Genomic DNA, 24,492 nt, shown 5'->3' on the forward strand with positions numbered 1-24,492 from the left:
CCAGATGCTTCTGCATATTTCCATGCCAACACTCTAGTTTTATTATTTGGGAAGACGACTATGATTAGGCAGGTATCTTGCAAGTTCATATTCTGTCACACTTGGACAGTATGGAACTGAGCCAACAATGGGGACTACTCCTTGGAGTGCAGGAATATCAAATTCAGGCTATAAAATGGATGAGACTGTTAAATTGCTTGTATGCATGTCTTCAGAGCCAACAATCTTAAAGTTTCTGAGGATGGTACATTTCTCCCTTCAAGAAGGGAAAAAAAGCATTGGCATATCCTTTCATACTTAAAACTTTTTTTGTCCGAAGATTGCCACTCTCTCCATGTCTGAGCACGTGTTGTTCCATTCACTGTTAGTGATACTTAGGTCACGTCTATGTGATGGGATATACTTGAGGCTTAGCATCTTTCAGCTGAGGAGGAATTATATCAGTCTTCATTTATAGGCAAAATCTCGTGCTGGTTGTGTTTTGTATTCCTCTAGTGCTGTAATGAGGGGTCTGTGCTGCAGTCCAGAATTGCTTTTCCAGTTCTCGCTTTCTTATGCAGTGGCTACTTCCAGGAGCTTCTTAAGTGTGCTGTTTCTTGTTGTTTCTCTCCCTTCCCAGATATCCTGGAAGTACGGCAGAAACCAATTCTGATGACATAGCAGAGAGCAGGCACAGCCATGGAGCCTTGTTGCCAAGTGCCTAACCTCAGCAGTTTTCTGTGCTAACACTACCATCTAGTGTCAGGAACATAAACCTCTGCAGAAAAAGGGAAGTCAAAGAATACCAGCCGATCAAAAGTGCCTCTTTCTTCCTTCCTCTGCTGTCATACACCATATGCACACTTGCAGTACGTCACTTGAGTGTTTCCGACTGGAAGAGGATTTTCAACGAAACAAAAGAAGGGGCTGTGTCTGAAACATGTCAATGCTTTATGAACAGTTTATTACTGTGTTTACTTTATAACTAAGAAACCAACAACATGTACAGAATGTGTTAAACTTTATATTCTTTGGAAGAAACAATTTCATAATGATGTACTAATGAACATTGTTCCATTGACTCTCGCCCGTACTCTCCTTGTTGGATTGGCTTCGTGCGTGTGAGCGTGTGTACGTGTTGAGATTGAAGGGATAAGACAGTTTCCTACCAAGGGAGGAAAAGGGAAAAGATGCTGCAAAAACACATTGCCGTTTGGTTGTGTGCAGCAGGTTAGGTCAGAGATTGAAAGAGGCTTAAAATGTTCCCATTTGTTCATGTGTCAGTGTTAGAACAGGAGAACTCTGCTGACAAATTCCTGTATCTACCAAAGAACAGCAACATTTTCATCCTCAAGAACTGGTGAAGAAACTGAGCCAGGGAAAAGAAGGCTAAAATGTGCTGCTATAGCAAAGCTGAGGTTCATATCCACTACTAATGCTGCTTATCTCTGTTAGCTGAGTCCATGTGAGTCGGAGACTAAAGTGAAAAAACTGGAAACCTCAAGTGGACTCCAGAAACTTAAGCATTGATAACCAACATCCTCCTGCATGCACTGGACCGTAGTACAGAAAGTAGTCCTTGTGGTAGTGTTTGTGACCAAGGAGGACACGAGAGCTCATAAATGTCTGGGCATCTTTCCCAGATTCTTCTTTTCCTGGTCACATTCTGCTGTACTGTTACATGCTGAAGCACAAGGAGTTTCCTTTCACGGCAGAAGGTTTACATGTGATCCTGCTCTGAAAAGTGACTAAAAATGTCATAGTTGGAGGTTTGAAAGTTGTATCAGGAGCTCTCAGGAAAAAAGCCTTATGTTTACAGGTAAAATGCAGCTTTCTCAAAACAACACCATTGCTGTCCTTGACTCGTGAAATCTAAGTGATGGAATGTTGTGACTACTGCAGCTGGATTCGCCACACCAGTGTGGGTCACTTTATCAATAGCTGCCTAACTGGTGGAGCAAGGCGTGGGGTAGCACGTCTCTTGGGGCATGAGGCACTCTGATGTACGCACAAAGATCCATAGAGAGTGAAGGTGCCATTTTTGTCACTTTTCAGACTCTGAGCACCTGAACTCTAATGCTGGTGCCACACTTACAAATATGATGTGTGCTCTGAGCCTGGACTTTTTGTCTCCCTCAAACTCAAACTTTCCCAAAGTGCTGTGTTATTCTCTCAGTAGCATCTGATGACTTAACCTCTCAGATAGGACTTTCTGCTTTTTTCCTCAGACCAAGTTTCATGGGAATAGCTCCCCTTCAGCATTAAAAGCAGATTAGCTGTTACTCAGCCCAGTATGATGAATCCAGTGCGGTAAGATGGTCTTTTCTCGTTTGAGGCTAGACCTGGAATCAGTCACCTTTGTGCAGAGTGATGACATTTCTGAAACTGGCAGCATCAATGCATAACGGGAGCATCTGACCAGTTTCTGCTTGCTTCAGGTGTTTTGTGACAGCACTATTAAAAAAAGAGTTCACTTTGTCATTGCCAGCACAGCCACTTAGCATGTTGCAGACTGAGTTTTGCTGTGTGGGGCTGTGCACTTTGTGTGACACTGTCCATGCAGTTTAACTGGAGGCATGCAGTATTTGGGCATCTTGGAGAGGAGGATTCCTGAAAGAGCAACTGAAATGCTCTCTCAAGAGGCTTCATAGGCAGCCAGGTGCTTGCTTGAAATTCCTGGCAGTGTGCCTAATGCCAGTACAAATACTCTCCCTCCCTGTGTCCATGCCAAGAAGTCTTCAGCTTGGAGGTCAGTCCTACTCTGAAGTTGTTCCATATTCTGCATTTTCATACTGGGATGGGAAAGCAGTGCTGTTTCCTTTAGATAGTCACAGGGGAGGGAATGGAGAGTGTTAACATTTGTACTGCTACTGACAACTGATAAGTTCAGTTAAACAGAGAAACAATAAACACTGACTGGAACCTGAGTGGTAGGTGTCTGAGTACTGTCTAGTCAAAAGTAACTTTTAATCTATTTGCTGCATTAAGTTCAGACAGCATGATTTCATGTGGTCTGAAAGACTAGGCAGAACTTGCATAAGATTTTTAAGCAAATGGCAAATGAGAAAAGATTCTGAAGTAACAGAAAGGCAGTGTTACATAGAGGACAGTGCAAACCTCAAGTCTATTAAGCAAGAAATATCATCTGCTTTGTTACATTACGTGGATGAATCTGATGTCTATTTTTTGAGGGGCTGAACGTAAAAGTCCAATTGAAGAGTAAATTGATGTATTTTAACCTGCTAGCTGATGTGCTCTATGTATACTGAAGGGCTACAGGTGTGCCCAGATGGATATTGCTGGAGAACAGTGATCAAAAAGCTTTTTGAATGTCTGATACTTTGAGAACAAATTGCATTTACCCAGTTCTCAGCTATTCACTCTATAAACAACTGACTTACAGTTCTTACTTGTGGTGAACTTCCTTACATTGTTATCAGAGGAGAGAGGAAGAATGACTGTGTTTTATTTTGCTTTTAAGTAAGCCCTAAAAATTGTAGCGTATTGTCCTCATACAGACAGACTTGACAGGGAAAATGATGCAAGTTTTTTTTGGGTCAGAGTGACACAGCTGGGCCTTTAGCTTGCTATTGCACAATGCCAAAAAATAAAAGGGAATGTTAGATAGAAACCTCTCACCCTTTTAATTTGGGGGAGGGGATGATGGTTAAATTCTATGCTCTGAAGCACTAAACCAATAGATCTGAGCCTCTGTTGGCCAATTTAAATTGCTGAGGAATGAACTGGAATGTTCTGCATGCTGTAAGGACTGCAGCAATGTATGGCTGTTGATGTCCTTACTGTTGGAGTGCAGTGGTTTTCATGATATTTATGTAGATGCTCAAAAACAGCTCTGAGAAGGCAGCACGAATTTGTGTTGCTTTGCCAGAATCATTTTATTTATTTACAGAATCTCACCATCCCTCAGTACCAAGGTAGCTTCCCTCATTCTGCCCATTCCCTCCCCCTGGAGACCTGAGGCTTACCACTAAAACTCTTCGCTGATGTTGCATTTGACATCTGCCAGTATACAAGGCTGTACATTTTTTCAGCCTGCATGGATTTTTCACTCTTAAAAATTTAGCATGTAGAAAGCCTTTGATAAAGAAAGCTCTTAAATTACTTATTTTATATTAGCAGATTATTGCTTTGCCTTAGAGACCACAGTGTATGTAAATTCACATTCTCTTAGTGCCAGCCAGTGCAGGATGGGTTCCAAATCTCCTTTGAAAAGAAGCCATTTCTAAAAATTCAACAGATCTTTCAGCTGTCTGGCAAGTCCAGTTTGTGTGGGTTCACGTTCCTCCTTTTTGTTCTCTACCTTCATTGTTTACGAGGCTTGAGCATGTTGGGATATGAATCTAAGTTACTTGGGCATTTCTGGGCACAGTGTGCTTTCCTGAAAATTGAGTTGTTTGCAAGTTTTTTTGTTGTTCCCCTCCCCCCCCCCCCCCCCCACAGTAAAATGTTTTGCCTGAAGTGTATTATTTTACCGTGTTTTAATTGAACAGCTGGGTCAGTGGTTTGGCAGACAGATTTCTTCTGGCAGACCTTCATGTGCAGAGTCCCGTGCTAGTCACTGAGGTTCTCTGTAGACACAGAGTCTGCATAAAGAGTCTACATGTTTAGACTATTGAGCTGCTACTTGCCAGTCGTGAATGCCTCACTTCCCAAATGATTGCTTGCCCTGTATTTTGTAGTCTAAAGCTTTCCCTTATTAAAGATGTAAAATCTTAAAAAGTGCCTAAGTCCTGTTGCTACCCAGTGAGATTTAAGAATGAGTTTTTATTTAGGAACAGAATACTCTTAAATTCTGCGTGGTGTGTAGCAGTATCAGGAAACGATAGGTTTATAATTCTTGGAAGATCTACCCATCTCCTACAGACTCGCCCTTCCTGTTAGGTTCTCATGGTCTTCAGAGGTCATGGCTGAAAGCTCTGGAAAATGGAAATCTCATGATCAGAGCCGTTGGATGTCTGTGAATGCCTTATCTTGTTCTGTGCGGTATGACTGAAAGTGTATGGTGTTGGTGTGTAAAAAACATCTGTGTCGAAAATAGATGCAGTAGAATCCCGTGAAAGGCGTTGTTAAATAAGTAGCTTTTACACCAAACTTTATGAAACGGTATTTGACAGCAGAACATAGCTGTTTGGATGCTTGGTCAAGAAGGTTGCAATGTTGAACGTTCTCTGTCTGTATATATATATATATATATAAATACTCTCAGCTTAATTTTATTGAACACATGTTGCATGGTTTGGTTTTTTGCCTCACGATCATCAGTGTTGATTAAAAGAATGCTGGGTTGGAAATCATGCTGGTACTGTATTGAGCCCTTGAAACAAAAGTGCAAGGAGAACCTTTGTGCACCAAAAACAGAGTTGATTTTGCATATGGCAGCAGCGAAGAAGGTGTTGGACCCTGCAGCCAATAAACAGACCTCTTAAATGACCGTGAATTTTAAGTGTTTTCTCTCAACCATGCCTGCTAGTTTTTGAGTTTGATTGTATTCTTTACTGGTGGCACTCCATGGCATTCGTAATGTGCATTTCTCATGAGCTTCTGTTTGACAAAGGTAGCCTGTTTACTCTTCATTCTCTTTCTACTTTGGCCAAAGCCTAACTTGACTCTGCTTGCTGGATCACACTGTATGAAGGGAAAAAAAGTTCAAGTCACTGTGCTCCTGATTTTGTTTAAAACGTCTGTTTAAGTTTTCCATTAGATGGCAACACTTAAAATAAAAGCAAAATGAAACAAACAAAAACCTACTGAAAATAACCCACAGAAAATAAACAAAGAAACCCAACAACAAACCAAAACCAAACAGAAAACCAGCCCTTCTAAACAGGTGTTTTCTTTTAGAATAAGCTAGGTAGCCATAAATTTTTAGGCTTGACTAGAGTGCAATATTGAAAGGTGGTTAGTACAGGGATTTCTTCCTGATAAATTTAGGAAGAACTTCAGTATGGATTTGTATTGTTAAAATGAGATGGCATTTTAGCTCTTACTTGCTTATGCTACCTTAAGGTGTACTTACCAACACTGAGTCATTTTTTTGTTTAAAGAATTGCAAGGCACTACGTCTTCCCTCTCCAGCTGAATTTTGTGACCAACGTTTCACAGAAGGCTGATTTGAGGGGAAGGCTTTTACATAAGAATAGTTAAAATAAAACACAAACACCAGTTATTAGTTTAAGGTGGTGTCATTGATGATTTCATGCAAACTTTGATGAAAGCATTGGTTTTCATATCTATTAAAACCTGATGCCGCCTACAAATAGAGTGCCTTATGCCTGCACTAAAGCTGGGTGCGTTGCTTTGCCCTTGAGGATGAGGAGGTTGCTGGAGCCCACTCTGCCATCCCTGCTTTTCCCTGCAAGCGTGTCATTAAATTGTGCTTGGAAGAAAATGATGGATCATTGAGGAACAAGAAGAGTTGTTACTCAAGCTTGGTTCTACACGAGGAATTCTGAATTGCATACTTCCTGTTAAGTTAACCTGCTGACCTTCTCCTTATATACCAGCTATAGATGATAATTCTCAGCAACCATTCTGACTTCATTTTAAAGGTAAGAAAACACTTTATTTCATAAACTGACAGTGATGTTGTGTTTGGTATGTGACCTATGGTTTTCTCTTCAGTATTGGATGTTCGTTTTTCGCAGTGGAGGGGCCCTCTGCAGGTTTTCAGTGGGATTGTTTGTCAACAGAATTAGCATTTGCAGGTAAGAGGATGATGTAAAATCTTATGTCACGTTACATCATTTATGATAGAAGGTAGCAAACTGAAATCAGAAGCTTCTACACAGAATTAATTACCTGAGCAGGCAAATTCCAGCACCTTTAAAGTCTGTACTGATTGGAATTCCAGAGATGACCAGTTTCTGTGTGACCTCCCAGTAAAGGCTGTTATGTTCCTAGTTGTAATTCCCTCAAAACTGGTGTAACTTTGATTACAATGCTTACTAACCTTCAGGATGTTTGGGTGCTAATAGAAGGATTTGTATCTTCTATCCTTGAAAAGTGAACAGCGTGTTACCACAGCAGAAGCCTGCCAGAAACTTGGAAAGGTCTATCAGTGACTGTCAAACAGTGTAATTTTCTTGTAGCTGTATTCTCATGTTGTGTAGCGTCACCATCCTCCTGTTGGTTCTTTTGTGCCACTCCTGTTTGTGCAGCTACCTACCATAACTTGTGGAGTAGTGCAGAGGTTTGCCATCCACTTGCCACCTACTGAATAGCCCAGGAAGTCTGTTGTCTTCTGTGCCTAAACTTGGTCGTGTGTCCATTCTTTGAAGCGAGTGTTTTGCCAAAGCGAGTCTGAACTCTTACAGTTTCAGCTGTTGTGTCATCTGTGTTAGTCAAAACTGCTTTATTGTCTGTTGCTCTTAATTTGGCTTTCAGTTTGTCTTTAGCACTAGAATGATGAGAACCCATCATCTGCCTGGGGTTGCATTGTTTTTATTGTGGTAAAGTTTACTTGTTAGCTTCACTTGTTTTTATAGCACATAATATACACATACCCTTTAATTTGTACTGAACGTGCATTTTGGATGGATCTGTTCTGTATGACTCAGTTGCTGTGACCAGTCTGCCCTTAGAGGTATTTCCCTGCTGGACTGGGCAAGAAACTGATTTTGATAATACAGACTGTTGTTGAAGTGCAGTGCTTTTAGTCTGGATATTCAGGAGTTGCTCTCTTCTTCACTATCTTGTTGTTTGCTGGTTTGCAAGTCCTAAAATCTTTGGTTTGATTAGAGTTCTGGCCACAAATTCTCTAGAAGACCCGGAGGATACTGCCATCTTTCATTTTCTGTTTTTGTCATATGGATTAATTTGCACTGTGGAAGCATTTACTCTTTGTATTTTCCGTGCAACTTTTTTTCTGATGTTACACGCTTTCCAATAGAGACATGCTAGTAGAAACCTAATCCTTTTGCCTTGAGCCAGTACTACACTACTTTTGCTTTCTTTCTCACTCATCTAGAAGTTCGTGGAGTCTTGTTGGTTGGTTGTTTTTTTTTATCACTGTGGATACACTGCGGCATTATGTTCGGTAACCCCTCGGGTTGGAGGATGAAGGGAAAGTGCAGGAAGTTATCCATATTTTATGAACTTGTCCAAAACTGACATTGGGTAACTTGTACAAATGAGCATGAAATTCTGTGCCGGGTTAGGAACTTCATTATCTGCATTACAATCCAGGTAGCGTTTGCTGACCGATAATTATATCCTCATACAAGAAGTAGCTCCTGTGTGTGGGAATGGACAGATCCAGAACTGCAGAGAATACAGGTAGGGCTGAACAGCACAGCAGCAGCTAATGTGGGAAAGCACAGCTGTATGATGGTCTCAGCAGTTCACGGTCCATTGGAAAGTTGATGTATGCACTTTGCTTGTCTTTACAGGCGATTTTTTTATTAGTTATTTATTTTGGTGTTTAGCATATTGTTGCAGAACAGTGAAGCTAAGAATCACTGTGGCCTTGTTTTTGGGTAGAGCTTGTAGGCTTGACCTAAGAATGTCACATAGCAGCTGCTGTCAGGCAGGGATGACCACTTTTCATCTTAAATCTGTCAAGGAAAAGGCCACTCTAGCTCTTCCTTACCTTGCATCAGGACAGTGTTTTGCTGACTGAGCCTTTGGTGAAGCAGCTGGACGTAAGATCCCTTCTATTCCTAGTGCTCACAGTCCAAGAGAAAGCCATACACACGGGAGACGTCTCTCATTCATTTATTCACATTTTCCATGGGTTTTTGTACACTTCCTCAACACGTTAGAACTAATGAAAACATCGTTACAAGTCATGTGAAAATTAAGTATCTATCGAAAAAAACCAAACTCGGAGCGGTTTGAAATCAAGTGCGAGATCATCACATTCAGCATTTTCATTGAATTTATGCTAACTCATGCCGCATAAAATGACAGTAAATTTTTGCACGCAGGCACCAGCTACAAAATTTTAGCAGATGCAAATAAGTTAAGGCATCGGAAAGTAAGTCTTTAAGAACATTTTAAGTGTTACAGTGCTGGAACGGGAGCTGAACTAGAGTTCATGCTACTGAAGTCTCACCTCTTAATTGGTTCGTATTCTGCAACACTTTCATTCAGACTGCACATTTGAGTTTTCGTGTCCATCGGCAAAAAGTTTCTAGGAAGATGCTGTTCTGTTCCCAAATAGATCATCTGAGTGCATTACAAAAGACCTGCAAATAGCAATTTGGCATTTTAAAAGAAAACTCCCAGCAACTGTAGTAATCCCTCTTAGAGATGGTTCTGAGTGCTAAAAGAAGCTGAGAGCTTCGGTTTCTTCTTTTTTTTTGGGGGGGGGAAGGTGGAAGGGAACAGGCTTTCAAGCTGCTGAAATGGCAGAGTCGCAACCAAAGGAAGAACTTGCATCATCCATCAGACAGTCCAACACCTCTGTACAGCCTTAACAGTCTAGGTGTTAAATCAGGGCAGGAAGCTTGGATCTTTAATGTCAGCCACCTGACACCTGGCTGTCAAATGTGTCATCAACCACAGTACAGGAACCACTGAACTGCAGCTCTGATCCAAGTCCTTCCTGGTGTGGACACTTAGTTATGAAGGCATACATTGATGTCCGTTCTCGCTGCTAACTTGGCTTTTAATAGTCCTTATTTTTCTAGGTAAGAATCCCTGGCTTTTGAAAAATATCCATTGATTTTAATCTTTAAATACAAACTGAAGCTTCATGGTGGATTTGTTTTACTAACCATACTGAGAAGGGTTGTGCTTTATAATTGAACAGAGTGAAACGTTTGGCTTCTTTATACTGCTTTGTAGTCCAGATCATCCCAGGGTCAATATCGATATCAAATTTCAACATTCCCATTTTTAAAACCCTGTTTATACACATATGTGGCATAGTAATTAACACAAGATTTGTCACCTTTCCCTGGGCTTTACTGATAAATAATGTACGTTGCTCACGTTTCATCTCTGTTAGCCTTCCCCACAGCTAGCAGAAGGTACGGCTTGCTGCCACAAATACTGTTCCTCAGAACAGCCACGCTCAAAAGCACGACGAAGATGCACACTATGCAGTTTTAGGATTGGGCCAAAGCTGTGTGCAAAACCCCGCGAGCGCCCCGCTGTGGAGGTGAGCCATGAAGGATACCTGGGACCTGGGAAGTTCAGTTTGTCTCTTAACTGCTTTCATTGGTCCACGCTTCGGCGGATATGCACCAAGTCGTATACCCACGGGCTTCAGGGAATAATAAGACCCCTGAAGCCATCCGTACTGAACTACTGTTAAAGTGAGATGCGTTAACGAGAGCCTGCCCCACCCGGCCATCCAGCCTGTGAGCACTGCTGCGTGGAGACAGGTTTAAGATGCTACAATCAAAAGACAAATGTGAGATTAACCGTAGCCCTTGGGCAGTACACCTGAGCCTATAGTAAACTTTCAGGCAGTAGCTCTGTTTTTCCACTCATAGTTACAACAGCCTTCAGCTTTTGGCCTCCAGTGTAGGTATCAGCAAGACTTTAGAAAAATAAAAAGTCGAGGAAAGGAACCTCAGTTACTTCTAACAGTTAAGGACTAAGCTGGGTGCAAGAAAAAAAAAAGGCACAACTTTATATCATTTTTTGAATAATACTTGAAACAGTACCCATGCTCCCCTTGAGAGTTAAAAATGCAATTCCAGTGATCTCAGTGAAGCTGAAATGTGAATGAAGGCCTTTGTTTTTGAACTTTGGTTAACAGGGATTAGATCCTATAGTTTTCCTCCTTTTTAGTAAACAGGGGAGAAAAAAAAAGGCCTTAACCTGAACTGTGCAGTAAACTAGGACTGAAGGCAACCGTTTGTTCACTCGTGGAGAGCAGGCAGAAAAACCTACTCAAATGGCACTACTGCTTTTTCCCCACTGCAGGTTGCCACCGTTACACATTTAGTATCATCCCCTGTGAGAATTACATCATGCTGCTGCATTAGTGAGCGTTTGGTTTTTCCCTCTGTGCCTTATTAGCCAGAAGCAGGGTGGCATGTTTCTTCCAAATCCCCAGAGCTGGTCACTGTAACAAATCAGAGGTCAGCTCAGATTAAACACTACTGTCCAGCTCTTTGATAGCTCTCAGAGATAGAAGTGAAGCAGAAAAAGTACCTATTAGGAAGTTGCAGCTAACTAGGACAAGATTTGAAAAAGAAAAGGATTAAATAACTGAAAAGGGTCTGATGGAAGCTGAGAACAAAACCAAGTTCTGCTCTGCGGATCTGTGAATCACTGCCACGTGGCTTGTTTCAACTCTGCTGAAAACCTCTTACAGATGAACTGAGTGCTCCCCAGTTGTGATAGAAAGCTATTCCTGAAGCTGTCAACTACTGCTTTAGGCAGTGCAGCAATGCACCGTAGTTTGAGCACGTGGGAAAGATACTTACTGACATACAATGGTGCATGCATTCTTGCTAATGGCCAGAGGCAATACAAGGACTTATAAAAATCCTCAACTTGGTGAAGAAGCTATCTTCAGTAAAGTACTAGCAACTAGCAAGACAAGGATGCTTACTGCTCTGCCTCTGCTGCATTAACCCAGCAGATTAGGAAGAGTACACACGAGCCTCTGACTTGTCAGAAGCCAGCAGATGCCAGCTGTGGTTGTGGTCCAAGATAAACAGTCTTCCAGTTGTCTGCTTAATTCTATTGCACATCATTAGCTTGTCGCTACAGTAAGAACAGAACTGACAGTTCTAAGAAATGCTACTGTCAACAAGACTATACAAGCTAACTTTGTATTAAATAGCTGGAGATGCAGTCTCCAAGTCTGAATCACACAAGTTTGTAAGAGTTAAAACACAGTACAATAATACGTCGTCGTCGTCGTTCAGGTACATCGTCAGCACTGACAGTTTGAAAAGTTAGTCTCACCAGGATGACAGACCAATTAAAAATAGAAATCTTGAGTAGAGAAACAGTTTCAACATTTGAATATCCTCTCAAAATGGGAGGCTGTTGCATTGCACCGCAGTCTGTGAGGAGTCTCTGGTACCGTATTTTACCCTCTGATTTCAGTCCATTCAGTTAAAAACATGCTGTAATTTAAATCAGCGTGGTTTATCCAGAAGAGGTCCTGCATTTAGACGTTGGAAAATGACGGAGCACAGTCTAAAACTTGTGTTCTATTAAAACTTTTATTAGCCAGTTTACCTTTTCCTCACAGATATTTCCAGAATTTCTATAGTAGTTCTTAGTATCAGAACAAAGAGTTAAGTGTTCAGGTGAAGATATGGAAGAAAAACAGAGCAGCAGCAGTTTGGCAACGCTTTCTCAAATCACCGACTGCAACGCACTTAAGCCTCCTTCTTCTCGAGTAGGATTTTGTGCAATTCGTCTGCGTCCTCGCTTGTTTTCACCCTTATTAGCATAGTGACAGGAACAGTGGGGTTGCTCTCATCAGTCGGTGGGTTAGGAACGCAAACTATAAGAACGTTGTTTTTTCCCGTTCTTGTACATGGCATCTTGGGTGGGATCAGAACATTCAACAGTATGTTTCCTGCACGCAAAGGGAGAAAAAAATGAAAGTCAGCCATTCTCCAGCTTTTTTCATGACGGGGATGTTAGTATACTTATTACATAGGGATTTAAGCCTGCTTGGAAGGAAGGCACTTCCATCCAAAGCGTCAAATATGCTTTTCTTATTCTTCTTTAAGCATTGGCTCATAGCCCCTGTTCCTGATTTACTTCCTCAGTAGGAAGGAGGAATCTCTGACAATACTGTGTCCCCCTGCTTTAAAGGGAGGGAGCTGAGGAGCATCAAATGACAGCAGAGGCACGCGGGGAAGAGGAACAAGGGAGAATTAGAAAATAAGGAATTACTCACTACTTATTTTATGCTTACGCAAGTTACTCATTCTGAAGCACAGCTCATAAGCAAAAGCAAAATGTTAGCTTTAACACTCATACAGACATATTAATCTGAAAATGGACAAGCTATTACAGAATAAACACTTTGTATCCTCAAATCATATACCACAGCTGATGCAGTCTGCTGCTTTCTGATAATGGATCTGTGTCAACTTGTTAAATTCTGTAGTGAGGTTGAGATGCACAGTATTAGTGGTCTATTAAAACAGTTGCAAACAAACTCAAATCTGCTTCAACAGAAGATGCACACGTTTCATAAACCTGGTAAATAGTTCAGAACACGGAAGTAGTATTTAGGGAAAAGTCAGTCTTCGCCTTCCTTTCCAGTTCAGTTTTTCAAACACAGTGAGATTTAAGGAAAGTAATATAGCACTGTGTGAAGATAGCAAAAAGGAAAGCGTGCATCACTATGACTGTAGCTGCTTGTACAAACCAGTGCTTGGAGTCACCAAGCATAAGAGAACTGCCTTTTTTTTCTGGCAAACCATGTCTGTCTCCATCAAAAGAAGTCACCAATTTAGGAGGGACTGACACAGGAGTTCCAATCTCACCACACATTTGAAAACTTTACCTAACAGGTCTGAGGGAGCTTTTTACAGACCTGCCAGAACATCTAATAAAGTGAAACTGAGATAAGGTTTACCAGCGGTCTTACAGGCACTGCGTGGCTCAACTTCTCACATCTTTTATAAGCATAATTTATTGTATTTTACAGGAGTTGCCAAGTGAACGTGAAATCCATTTCACATTCATTGAAATGAGGTAGTGAAGATGTAACAAAGCTCAATATTTAATATCAAAATGTTCAATATCAAAACAGGTGACAGCTGGCCTGTATCATAGCAGAAATTACCTTCACCAACATTCATCACCTCTCTGATACTAATACACTTAACTGTGGAGTCCTAAAGCCAAGCTGCACAGCTTCAAGCTTCAGCAAGTCAGAGATGGAACAAACATAAAACAAAAGTAGGGAAAAAAGTACCCAAGCATACGCCACAGCCTTTTACTTCATGTGTATTATTTCAGAATGATTGCTCAGAAGTGTCCAATTGCTTGAAATTATTCAAGAGAAAAAAAAAAATCAGTAATCAGTTATACTATATAACAAAAGCCTAATGCTTTGCAGAGAATCATACATCAAGACCTTCTACTAAAAGAAATTTACTTACCTAAACTGGTATCTGCTCGGACTAGGAGTTGGGTTTTCTCATTTCCTGCTGGTTTTAAGTGCAGTGTTCCTACACCTTTTTCTTTAAATTCATTATCCTTCTTGTAGAACAGTTTACATCTGTGCACAAGAAAGCAAACCTAGTTTGTACAGAGATTAAATAGCAGTATCCCCCAAACACAGACACATATCTATGCCCACATGTCTGACTTACAGTAAGCCAGCAGTTTAACAATAATCAGTTAACACTCCGGGCTATGAGCAATGAATCTTCATTTTCTAACAGAGTAGCTCAGTTGGAAGAGACGTTCAAGGACTATTGAGTCCTTAGTGCTTCAGGGCTAATCAAAAGTTTTAGGATATTACTGAGGGTGGTATACAAGCACCTCTTGAACACTGACAGACATGAAGCATCAACCACGTCGCTAAGAAGCCTGTTCCAGAAACCTGACCACCTTCATGGTACATAATTTTTTCCTAGTGCCCAGTCTGACCATCCCATGGTGTAGCTGTGCCATCCCCATCCTGCAATCAGTTCACAGGAGCAGATTCCAGCACCTCTTTCTGCTTCCACTCCTCGGGGAGCTGCAGAGCAATAAGATCACCTCTTGGCCTCCTCTCCTCCAGCCAGGACAGCCCAGTGGTACTCAGCTTCTCCTACACAGGATATGCCCCCCTGTCCTCTTACTGGCTTTGGTACCCTCCTCTGGACACACTCGAAGATGTGAGTCCAGATCTGCACATAATACTCTCCATGAGGCTGCACCAATGGTGGACATACCAGGAGAATTGCCTCTTTTTTTCAAACTACGTTGTTTTTAATGCAGTCCAAAATGCAATACAGTGATACGTATCAGTTCAGAAAAAGGAGGCTATTCCTTTCAGTACTGAAATGACAAGCATTACTTTCAGGGAAAAAAAACAAAAACAAAAACAACAACATACAGTGACTTGTATTCAGATCTACGGAATAACTAAGTATTAACAGTTGTAATTATTATAAGGCATTATTCAACAATTATTAAAACAAAACCTACAAACTTACAAAGGCAGAAATTTCTTCAATCACTATAAAAACAAACAGTAAACCTACAAAGAATAACCCTTACCACAAATAGCTATCAGTGCTGTGTTCAAGACATGAAAATATCAGAAATATCCTACATGTATTTGTAGTTGTTTTTACAGGCAGAACTTTCCATTCTACATAGCTTATAAGCTAGAAAGTCAACATACACATCATTAATTTTTATACTGCTATGGTTAACTGCAGAATGTAGATGTGAATTTTATTTTCAAGGTTATGATTCATTATTCTAAGGTAAAGACACTTACTTCTTTGAGTAGAAAGCATCATCCTCTTTTATTTCGTTAACAATGACTTTTAGTGGCTCTTCTTCCTCCTCTTCTCCACCTTTAAATGAAGTTTCAATACATCCCACATGTTAATGTTATGAGTATTTAATCTAGAAGGTATTTTGGCTTCTGTTAAAACTAGTTTATGCATACTATGTAAGCTATATAAACACGCATAGACTGTCAGTGATTGCCTCAATTAAATCAGCGTGGGCTCTTAGGCAGCTTCACTTACAGAAAGTCTTTTTTTCCAGCCACACTTCAAGCAACTCTATGCTCACCTTCAATTTAAATGAGATGAAAATATCAAACTCCTAACAACCAATCAAAAAACATTAAAACACAGCAAGCAGAGCTTAATGAGTCAAACTAAGTTACAACCTTTTCACAGGGGAAAAACGGTTCTAACATTTCAAAAAGTAACCTTCAGTAATAAGTATGTGAGAGCAAGTTTAATTTGGTACTAAGAAAGGCTGCTCAGCTTGCAGATATGACAGGCAAGAGAGGGGCAGGATTACGCCATTCCAGTCCCTTCAGCTTCTACAGCATTTCTATCAGCTAACTACATTCAACTTAACTAAAAACTTCCTGACAGCAAGCAGCTTTATCTCTTGCAGTCTTGCCAAGTAAGATGCATGAAAACATTCGCTATCTTATGTATTTTATTGAGGCATTTTTTAATAAGGGAAAAGCAACAGGATGCCCTGCAGGCTCGAAGATGAACACAGCAGTTACTTTAAATTTCACTGGTTTCAGTCTTGTATTCAGCTCTTCACAGAGAACAAGCCTGACAGATATATATAGGTTTTGATAGTCATACATTTTCAGTGTTACGTAAGCAGTATGCAATATTGAGAGTTGCACATTGGTAGCATCATTCTGCAGCTTTCAAAGACAAGAACTGTGACCTCACTCAACTTAGTGCTACTTCATCTTCACAGTATTCTTAAGTCACATTCACTCACAGGTTACTGTTGAAAAGACTTTTAAACAGTGTTTACCTTTATCATCACTGTTCCCACTTTCTGTCTGAGCTTCCAACGCATTGGTGGATACCGCAGTGACATTGGTGGATACCGCAGTGACACTGGTGGATACCGCAGTGACACTGGTGGATACCGCAGTCGCCTGGTTTGCATCTTTTCCAAACAAACCTGAATTCCCAGGAGAAAATGAGAAACTACGTGTTCCTGAACCAAAGGAACTCAAAGCCGAACTGTGAACACTCTTGCTGATATTAAAAGAGACAGTTGACGTAGCTCCTGTCGATGGGCCTCCTTTTTCTGACGCAACTTCAGGTTTTTTGTCAGAAGCATCCTCAGTTTTGTTGTTAAATAGAAAAGTTGATCCTTGCTGCAGCTTTGAATTCCCAAACGTGGAAGTGGACTGTGTGCCAGGTGTCTTGTTGCTTTCGTTTTCAGAGCCACTATCACTACTGTTTCCATGTTGCTGTTCAATAGTTGCTAAATACTTCTCATAGTCTCTAAAGATAGGTGTCAGATCACATAGCGGGTTGGTGTTTACATGCTTAACTATCCAGTCACGCACAGAACAGTTTAAAGCTGCTAGCTGTTTGTGATAAACACTAGAGCTGGAGACTTTACTCTGAGCACAGCCAGATGATGATGATGGCTGGCTGCCACCATTAGCTTTTGGGCTTGCAGCCACCTTCTCCGTAACTGTGGCTGTGGTCGGACCATTTGACATGGGGGATCCTATTGAAAGGAAAACATGGTTTAGAACCTTTTCTAAAAATAGGAACAGAAACAGTTCTCATAAAATCTTAAGCTAATGCTTTCAATGTTTCTGTATCAAATCACTTACTTGTTCAGTTATGTACAGTGCATTGCATCCCAACACCGGGTGCCAGATAGCACAGGCTGAGTAAACAATTCTATGAAACAGATCTAAGCTTGCTACACTGACAGAAGTACTTTGTAAGGCTTGTAAAGATAAGGGACTAAACACCAAAGCACAAGGCTAGAGTTAGATGTGCCAAAATATCTAGCATCTTACAATATAGATATAAATTTAAGAGATAAATTTCTTACATCACGATCAGTTTTACTGCATGTACAAGAAACAAAGCTTAAGACTTTTTTTTTTTTAAAGTAAATAAAACAGAAACAAGACCTTAAAAAACAAAACTAAACAAACCTAAAAAGATGGCAGTCCTACTAAAAGGATATTTTCCACTAGTGATATTTTTTTTAAATAAGAAAGTTCAGATAATTGGGATGACTGGATAACTGGAACACCTTATCAGATCTTTTACACTATTCAGCAGACTGTAGGCAAATGTCTTCCATTCCTTTGTCTCTAAAAAGTTTTATCTCCAGTATTAGATCCAACTGCAGTTTCTACCTCTTAAAACTGCACTTATTTGATAACACATCCCTCTACCAGTCTAAAATCTTTAAGAAACAGAACTACAGGGTTATTAGAATTTGTTCATCATTATTCAGTTAACTCTACAAACTTTACGGCTGAACATTTTGAATATATACTTATCCAAAGCTTACCAAATGCAGATTTTGTTTCAGACGTTGTCTTTAAACCACTGAAAGAAGTACTGAAGATATTGCTGTTTCCATTAGACAGGCCTTCTAAAGGCTTTATTCCTGCACCATTACCAAATCCACTGAAGCCACTTCCTTCTCTTCCAGATGTCGATACAAAGCCTTTAAACCCTTTAAATGCTCCTCTACTTTCAGGCTGGAGGAAAAAAAAAAAAAAGAAAAATAAAGGCAATCAGTTATATGCATCTCAGTGTTTCTGAAGCCACTGGATATTAAATTTCAGTGAGTCATTTCATGCCTTACGTCCCTTACTCTAAGCCAGCTATGTAAACAGGATTAATAGTTTCCCTATGACTACTATTTTTAAAAGACTCAAAGGATTGGAATGAAAATAAACTATTTACAGGAAGTGGATACCTAGAAATTGTTCAGAGCAATAGATGTGTCTGTCTACCTGTTCACACATTCATAGCATCTTCTTTTCTTCAAATAATCATGAAACAATATATAACTGCAGACTTATTTTCAGGAACATTCACAATTAAGAGTCAAGCACTCTTCAGACTCGTCAAAACAGCATACTTTGAAGTTACCTGTGTAATGTCTAAGGGACTTAACCAAAATTATTCCAACGTGACCGATGGGAAAAGCAAAGAAAGACAAACTGTGTTATAACGTAACACATTTGCTTTCCACAACCTTTATGTCACCCAGTTCTGAACACTATTACCATAGTATTTTGTGATGTAGCTTCTTGTATATTTTTAAAAGACAGTTTTATAGCACATTTAACACCCAAACAGGCACTGCCACTTTTAACTACTATGTATCTTTTGAGGTAATGAGCACTTATTACTAAAGTAGAATTTCTCTTCTTTCAGTGTCTCTGGAAAGCCATCAGTGGAAAAGGAGAAGGTCTTCTGAGGTTCATCTGTTCTTGTCACTGAGAAATAGCAGAACTCAGCAATTTTAGGTTTACTTTCACTATCTGGCCCTGCAGGCCTAGGTTCTGTTTCCCCTTGTGCTTCAACTTTACCAGTTCAGTCCTGTTTCTCATTTTTAGCTAGCTATTTTTATCCTCTTTGATCAGTCCTACCTCTCTCTGGACAACCCTGTTAAATTGCAGACTCTTTAGTCTTCGCTTCTGCTTGTCCCATTTATGAACTTCATTAAACTTCATCTTTTTGTGAACGTTCCACAGGTTTATTATGTAGATTTGGCTATCCTGACATCTCTTCTGCTTTTTATAGACTTTGTCTAGCCTATTATACTTCTTCGAGTTCTGGTACCTGACAAGTGAATCCCAGCTGTATGACCATTTCTTCTGCAATCACCTGGTTCCCCTTCTTAACCAATTCTGTCTTTCCGTTTTATTGTGCCCTTAAATCCTTCCTGTCCAAGGTGCTATTTTCTGGGATTTTTTTGTTGTTGTTTTCTTTTTAATACCACTAAAATCCTCTTTCTAGCAGAGTTCTTAAAGTAACTTCATCCTCTACCACATCTGTGGCTAAAACTACCATAGGCAAAAGGGAGATGGGACAGCTGCCACATTTGTATTGCTTGGACAGAAAGGAAAAGTAGAGTGTAAGAAAAAACACTGTAGCTCACAACCAAGCCTAGTCTTGTCTTGTCTAAAAGCAATGCAGATGGTAGGTAAAAACTGTCCAATTCCTAACATAGGGTATGCAATCTTGAAAGAAAGTTTCACAGAAAGAAGTACGACAACACATCTGTTGAAGACTCCCAAAAAAACTAAACTTTGGTTACATTGGTTAATGCTTTCATAGGATCTAAACATGTAAGAAAGGCCAACTTCATTTCTGCATTCAACTTGTTATTGCAAAAAATATGTCACAGTAAAGGTCATCAAGGGGAAAAAGTACTTCTGTTTTTAACAGAAGACATTTCTTTCACTCTTAGACCAACTTAATAATTTGGCTTTTATGGCCTTGGACATTCCCCAGCCCTTCAGTATAAGTAACTAGAAGCTTCCAGGCTACATTTTGAAGCTCCTAGCTCTGCCAGGATCAGAAGTGGAACAGTTGGCTCATTGCGTATACTTTTTAAATGATATCTTTATATAGTATTGTTACGAGCCTAAATAAGTCAAGTCTTGAACACAGAGGTCATATTTTGCAACTGACTCAAACTATAATAATAATCTTCAGTGATTACATTACCTGTGATCCAACATTTTGACGCTTTGCTTTTTTAATAGCTCTGTTTTTCAGGACTTCCTCGCTAGCCACTGAGAAGGTTCCCACCTTTGAGAAAAAGTTATGGAATTATTAGCAAAACTCAGAATACACATTGTCAAAGTCTGAAGAGATAACTGAAATCCTGAGATATGTTTCTGAACACAACTGTAACAATTCTTCCTAACAAGTAAGAGATGAAAAAAAAAGGAATATTACAGTAGTACTATTAGCTTGCCAGGTGGCTGGATGATTAGTTGATATTTCACAGCTCTGTTTTCTGTTTTTCATTCCATTTCCCATTACATAGACTGCAATCCCAATTTTACTTTTTTTTTTTTTTAAACATATACAAGGAAACTAACTGCTGAAACAACAGTTCCACTGTTACAAACAATATTCAGTTTGGAAAAGGTATATTGAGATACACTATCAGTATTCCACAATTTGCAGAAGTTTAAGTATTAGTGAAGGTAGCTAATGACTAATTACTACCCAAAAATAAATAAGGAGGTTAAATTTTCTTATATCAGATTTCTGAAAAAGTACTGTCAGTTCTCTTACATTCTATAAGCCTAAGCATTTATTTTTTCTAGTAGCACAGGAACTAGCTCAGATTAGAGATAAAAACATGTGCCTTAAATAAAAACAAGATACTAAACAAAAAAAGTCTCTTTTTACAACCAAATTAAATATGCCATTTGACTGTTAAGTACTTAAGTCCTGTGGCTGTGTAGAGAGTTTCTGATAAGCAATATCAGAAATATGTTAGTTTGGAGTAACTATTACTGACCTACTTAAAAAAAAAAAATAAAAGGCCAGGAAAGATATGAAGAAAATATCTAGACTGCATTATGTCCATGAAGCTTAGAGTCAACTATTTCAAGAAATTAAAGCCATTTTCTTGTGAACTGCATAAATGCCCACCATACACCTGAATGTTCAAAAGTATTAGACATCCTAACAAGCCTGGGTTTTCCTTTAGAGACGTGAAGTTCATTTCCTCTAAGCTGGTGACTGTTAAAAGCTGCTTTGCCACATGGTCCGCACATAGTGCAAACTTTAAAAACAAAACAAAACAGCAACGCCCTGATTTCTACAAAATCATCTTTACACTTACAACAAACTTTACCGTAGATTTTTCCCACAAGATGAATAAAATGTACATGTAAATGACTATCTGCTGGGAGCAAGGGTGAGGAATCTAGTATAGTTTTACCTCTTCAGCTTCATCTTCTTGATCCCAGTTTCTGTCAGTCAGTTCCTTTTCTGCAATTCTCTTTGCCATTTTTCCACACCTGTAGAAAAATGTTCAGAAATGCACAGAATCAATTGCCCAGTAATTCTAAGCAGCAGAGATCTTCAACTTATTCAGAACAAGTAATTGGAAACAGTTCATGTGGAAGTAAGTCCGAATTGGAACAGCAGTTGAAAAGCAAGTGTTTAACATCTGTTGCAACAACAATCAGTGCAGCATATGAAACTGGGGTCGTGGTTATTAGCCATACTTGATACTAAATTTAAGCAACAATAGAAACATGAAGTCCAATCACAGAGTAATTGTTCTTTAGCAGCGAAGCAGGTTAGAAACATTCCTTTCAGTCCTGTGTTCCATACCTTGTCACCAATTACACTGATGGGCTGTAAAACAACAACAGAAACTCATAAAAGGATCTAGTTAAAAGATTACATCTCACATCAGGACACCCAGGTGTCCTAATCAATCCAACAGCCTTGTAAGAGAAAAGTTTCTTGACAGCACCTGAAATCAACACTGATAACAACAGACTAAAGCAACTGGACAGCCAGTCCACTTTGGGAGAGGACAAAAACAATACCCTCCTACAAAGAACCAGATTGCTAATGAGAATGCTGAAAAATTCTATTGCAAATAAATCAGACGATTTTTCTTCCAAAGGATACTAAAGCGTATCAGGGGGTTTTAAAACTATTAACTAACTGTTAAACTGCAGCTAACTGTAATTTTGCTAGTGAACTGCAAAAGCAACTTTGGGCTTCCATTTCTGTAAAATCATCAGCTGTGTTAAAAAACAAAGAATGAACCTAGGTACGTTATTTTATCTGAAAGATCTGGCAAGTAATGACATTCAAATTTGATATGGAAAGAAGTTTTGATGATGATTTTATCTGGCATTATATATGAAACCTTTTCAAATATGTAGCTCCGTAGCAATACAAGTGTTAAGCAAGAAATAAAATTCCTCAAAAAGCCCTCTTAGACTGGTCCAGAAAAAAACTAACTCCACAAATAGTTGAATTTCAGAGCCAAACATGATAACGTGTGATTACAAAACATCTTGCTTAGCCAATTATTATTATCACTATTTTTTAAGCATAACAGTAAATCCAAGCGCATAGCAGGCTTGCAGAGGTCATGACTGAAAGCCATGAATTTCACAAGTTATTAGGATCTTTTAAAAGCACAAACAAAAAACCGTTCTATGTAAACGCTTTAAAATGGCATAAGCACCACTCTGCTGAAAATAAATAAATAAATAAAAGGAGGTCCTACCATGCACTACGTGATTCTCTGCAGAAGAGGTAACTTCAAGTAATGAAAGAAATAAAAATACTTATTTGAAACTTGGCTCGCCAGTGCAGTTTCCCACAAGGGTACATAAACACATGCCACCAGAGGAAGGCAAGATTGCGTCTCATTGGCAGCAGCCACAGCTCAAAGGTTCATGAGACTAACCTACAGTTACTCCATCAGATTCCACAGAAGATCACGTTACCAGTCTTAATGACGGCCACTGAAGCATTACAAGCACTATATTAACCAGAAAGCCTGTTCTCCACTATAAGGAAAAACTGGCAAACCAATTGGCCCATGCTCCAGGTTCTTTATGTCTGCCTGTCTTCACATGATTTCTCTAGGTCAGCTCTGAAAATAGGAGCTGACAAGAGAATCTAACCTATATGAGGACAGCAGCAAGAGGATTCTAGGCATTTCTAACCTGTGAAACGGGAAGCAATCCAGAACAATCCCTGTTATCTTTTAGGTTCAGCACAACCTTCAGGAGTTTTGTCACAAGTGTTCCATACAGGTCAAGATGGGAGGATTATGAGAAACAGTTTTTTATTTAAAAAGCACAACGCAGATGTTTTGTTGAGCTACTGCAACCTACTTAGTACCTATGGCATTACTTAAACATGAGAACTTTTCTTACGTAGTTTCCACAGTAGGGGTTAAAAATCTGCACTGTCACAACCTACAGCGACAGAAGGCACCGACGTCTCAATAGCACTCAGGAGCCTTAATCCACCTAGCGTGGGGATGCACAACCAGCATTACGGAGCTGCTTTCAGCCCTGCTCTGAAGCAGGAAGCTGCTGCCGCCTTCCATCAGGAAGTCACAGGGCGCGATGCAGCTGAGCCAGGCTTGTCTCTTCCTCACACAGCGTACCATTTCAACACAGCTTCCTTCTGTTTAACAGCCCAGCGTCACTCCCGCCGCCAACACCAAGCCGCTTTTCGATCCTATCGGGGTGACGTATCCGACCAGGTCACCCCTCTCCCGCCCGCGTTCCCGACCCGCTCGCTCCCACGCGGCGAGGCCTGCAGGGCCGCCGGCAGCCGCCACGCCCGGGTTCCATCCCGCCGGCAGCAGCACCCGAAGCCCCGGCCTCTCCGCGCCGAAACGCCGCAGGGCCAGGAGGTCACAGCGGGGCCGTGCGCCCAGCAGCGACCGCGGCCGAGGACGGGAGGGGGCTGCCACTCACCCTCGCGGCCCGGCGGCTCGGCCCGATAACTGTCGCTCGCCGTTACGCTGCGGGGCCAGAAGCTGCGGCTGGCAAGCAGAGTCACGTCGCGGGTCGCCGGCTGCGGAGCCCACGCACCATCCCACGCCCGGGCACCTCAACCGCCCGTTCCCTCTTCCCGCAGTCCGGCAGCCCGGCGTCAGGCCGCCATTTCGCGCCGCCGTGAGACGTTCCCCAGCACACAGACGCCGGCCCTGCGGTCGCTCAACCACGCATGCGCAACAATGCAACGGCCGATTGAAAGGGAGGCACGTGACCGCCGCGGCCCAATGGGCGGCCTCGCCTCGGCGCGTGGTTGGCGTCTCGTGCCGCTTGTTCAAGATTCGCTGTCACGTGACACAGGGACGTTATTCCCGCTGCCGTTGCCTTATGGCGCCCAGAGCGCGCGTGGCCGGACGTGTCCTGCAGTCCCCGGTGCCGGGTGCAGTTCTGCTGAGTCACGACTCGCTGTACTCAAGTCCGGTTTGGGGCAGCGGCACTTGTTTGTCCGGCCGTGTGCTTGATTTGACCTATAAAGCTCGCTTGTTGCCTCACTTGTGGCCTTTTCTCCCCGTGGGGTGACAGTAATTGGATTAAATCCAGCGGGAAGTAACAGCCTCTCCTGT

At 40.9% G+C, this 24,492-nt stretch overlaps 2 protein-coding genes across 4 annotated transcripts in view; one reads left to right on the forward strand and one right to left on the reverse strand.

Moving 5' to 3' along the window:
- Positions 1-1,899, forward strand: part of KIAA0930 (KIAA0930 ortholog) — a 60,537-nt gene extending 58,638 nt beyond the window's left edge. For both annotated transcript variants that reach the window (XM_065742401.1, XM_065742403.1), the window contains exon 10: positions 620-1,899. In XM_065742401.1, coding sequence (XP_065598473.1) covers positions 620-660 — 41 coding nt within the window. In that variant the 3' untranslated portion in view covers positions 661-1,899. The remainder of the gene's footprint in view (positions 1-619) is intronic.
- Positions 1,900-12,112: 10,213 nt separating this feature from the next.
- On the reverse strand, positions 12,113-24,083 carry NUP50 (nucleoporin 50). 2 transcript variants are annotated; one of them, XM_065742400.1, is made up of 8 exons: positions 23,966-24,083; positions 21,325-21,403; positions 20,091-20,174; positions 17,914-18,106; positions 16,393-17,106; positions 15,371-15,449; positions 14,037-14,155; positions 12,113-12,493 (listed from the first exon to the last, which is right to left on the reverse strand). In XM_065742400.1, the coding sequence occupies exons 2-8, from the start codon at positions 21,391-21,393 to the stop codon at positions 12,291-12,293; spliced, it is 1,461 nt and encodes a 486-aa protein (XP_065598472.1). In that variant the 5' UTR covers positions 21,394-21,403; positions 23,966-24,083; the 3' UTR covers positions 12,113-12,290. The 2 variants fall into 2 exon arrangements, with proteins under 2 accessions (XP_065598472.1, XP_065598471.1); XM_065742399.1 differs by having other exon boundaries at positions 23,849-24,083.
- Positions 24,084-24,492: the final 409 nt, after the last annotated feature.

The sequence above is a fragment of the Cyrtonyx montezumae genome, unplaced genomic scaffold, assembly GCF_038088225.1.
Source record: "Cyrtonyx montezumae isolate F1298 unplaced genomic scaffold, pur_monq_1.0 scaffold_3, whole genome shotgun sequence".
Lineage (NCBI taxonomy): Eukaryota > Metazoa > Chordata > Aves > Galliformes > Odontophoridae > Cyrtonyx > Cyrtonyx montezumae.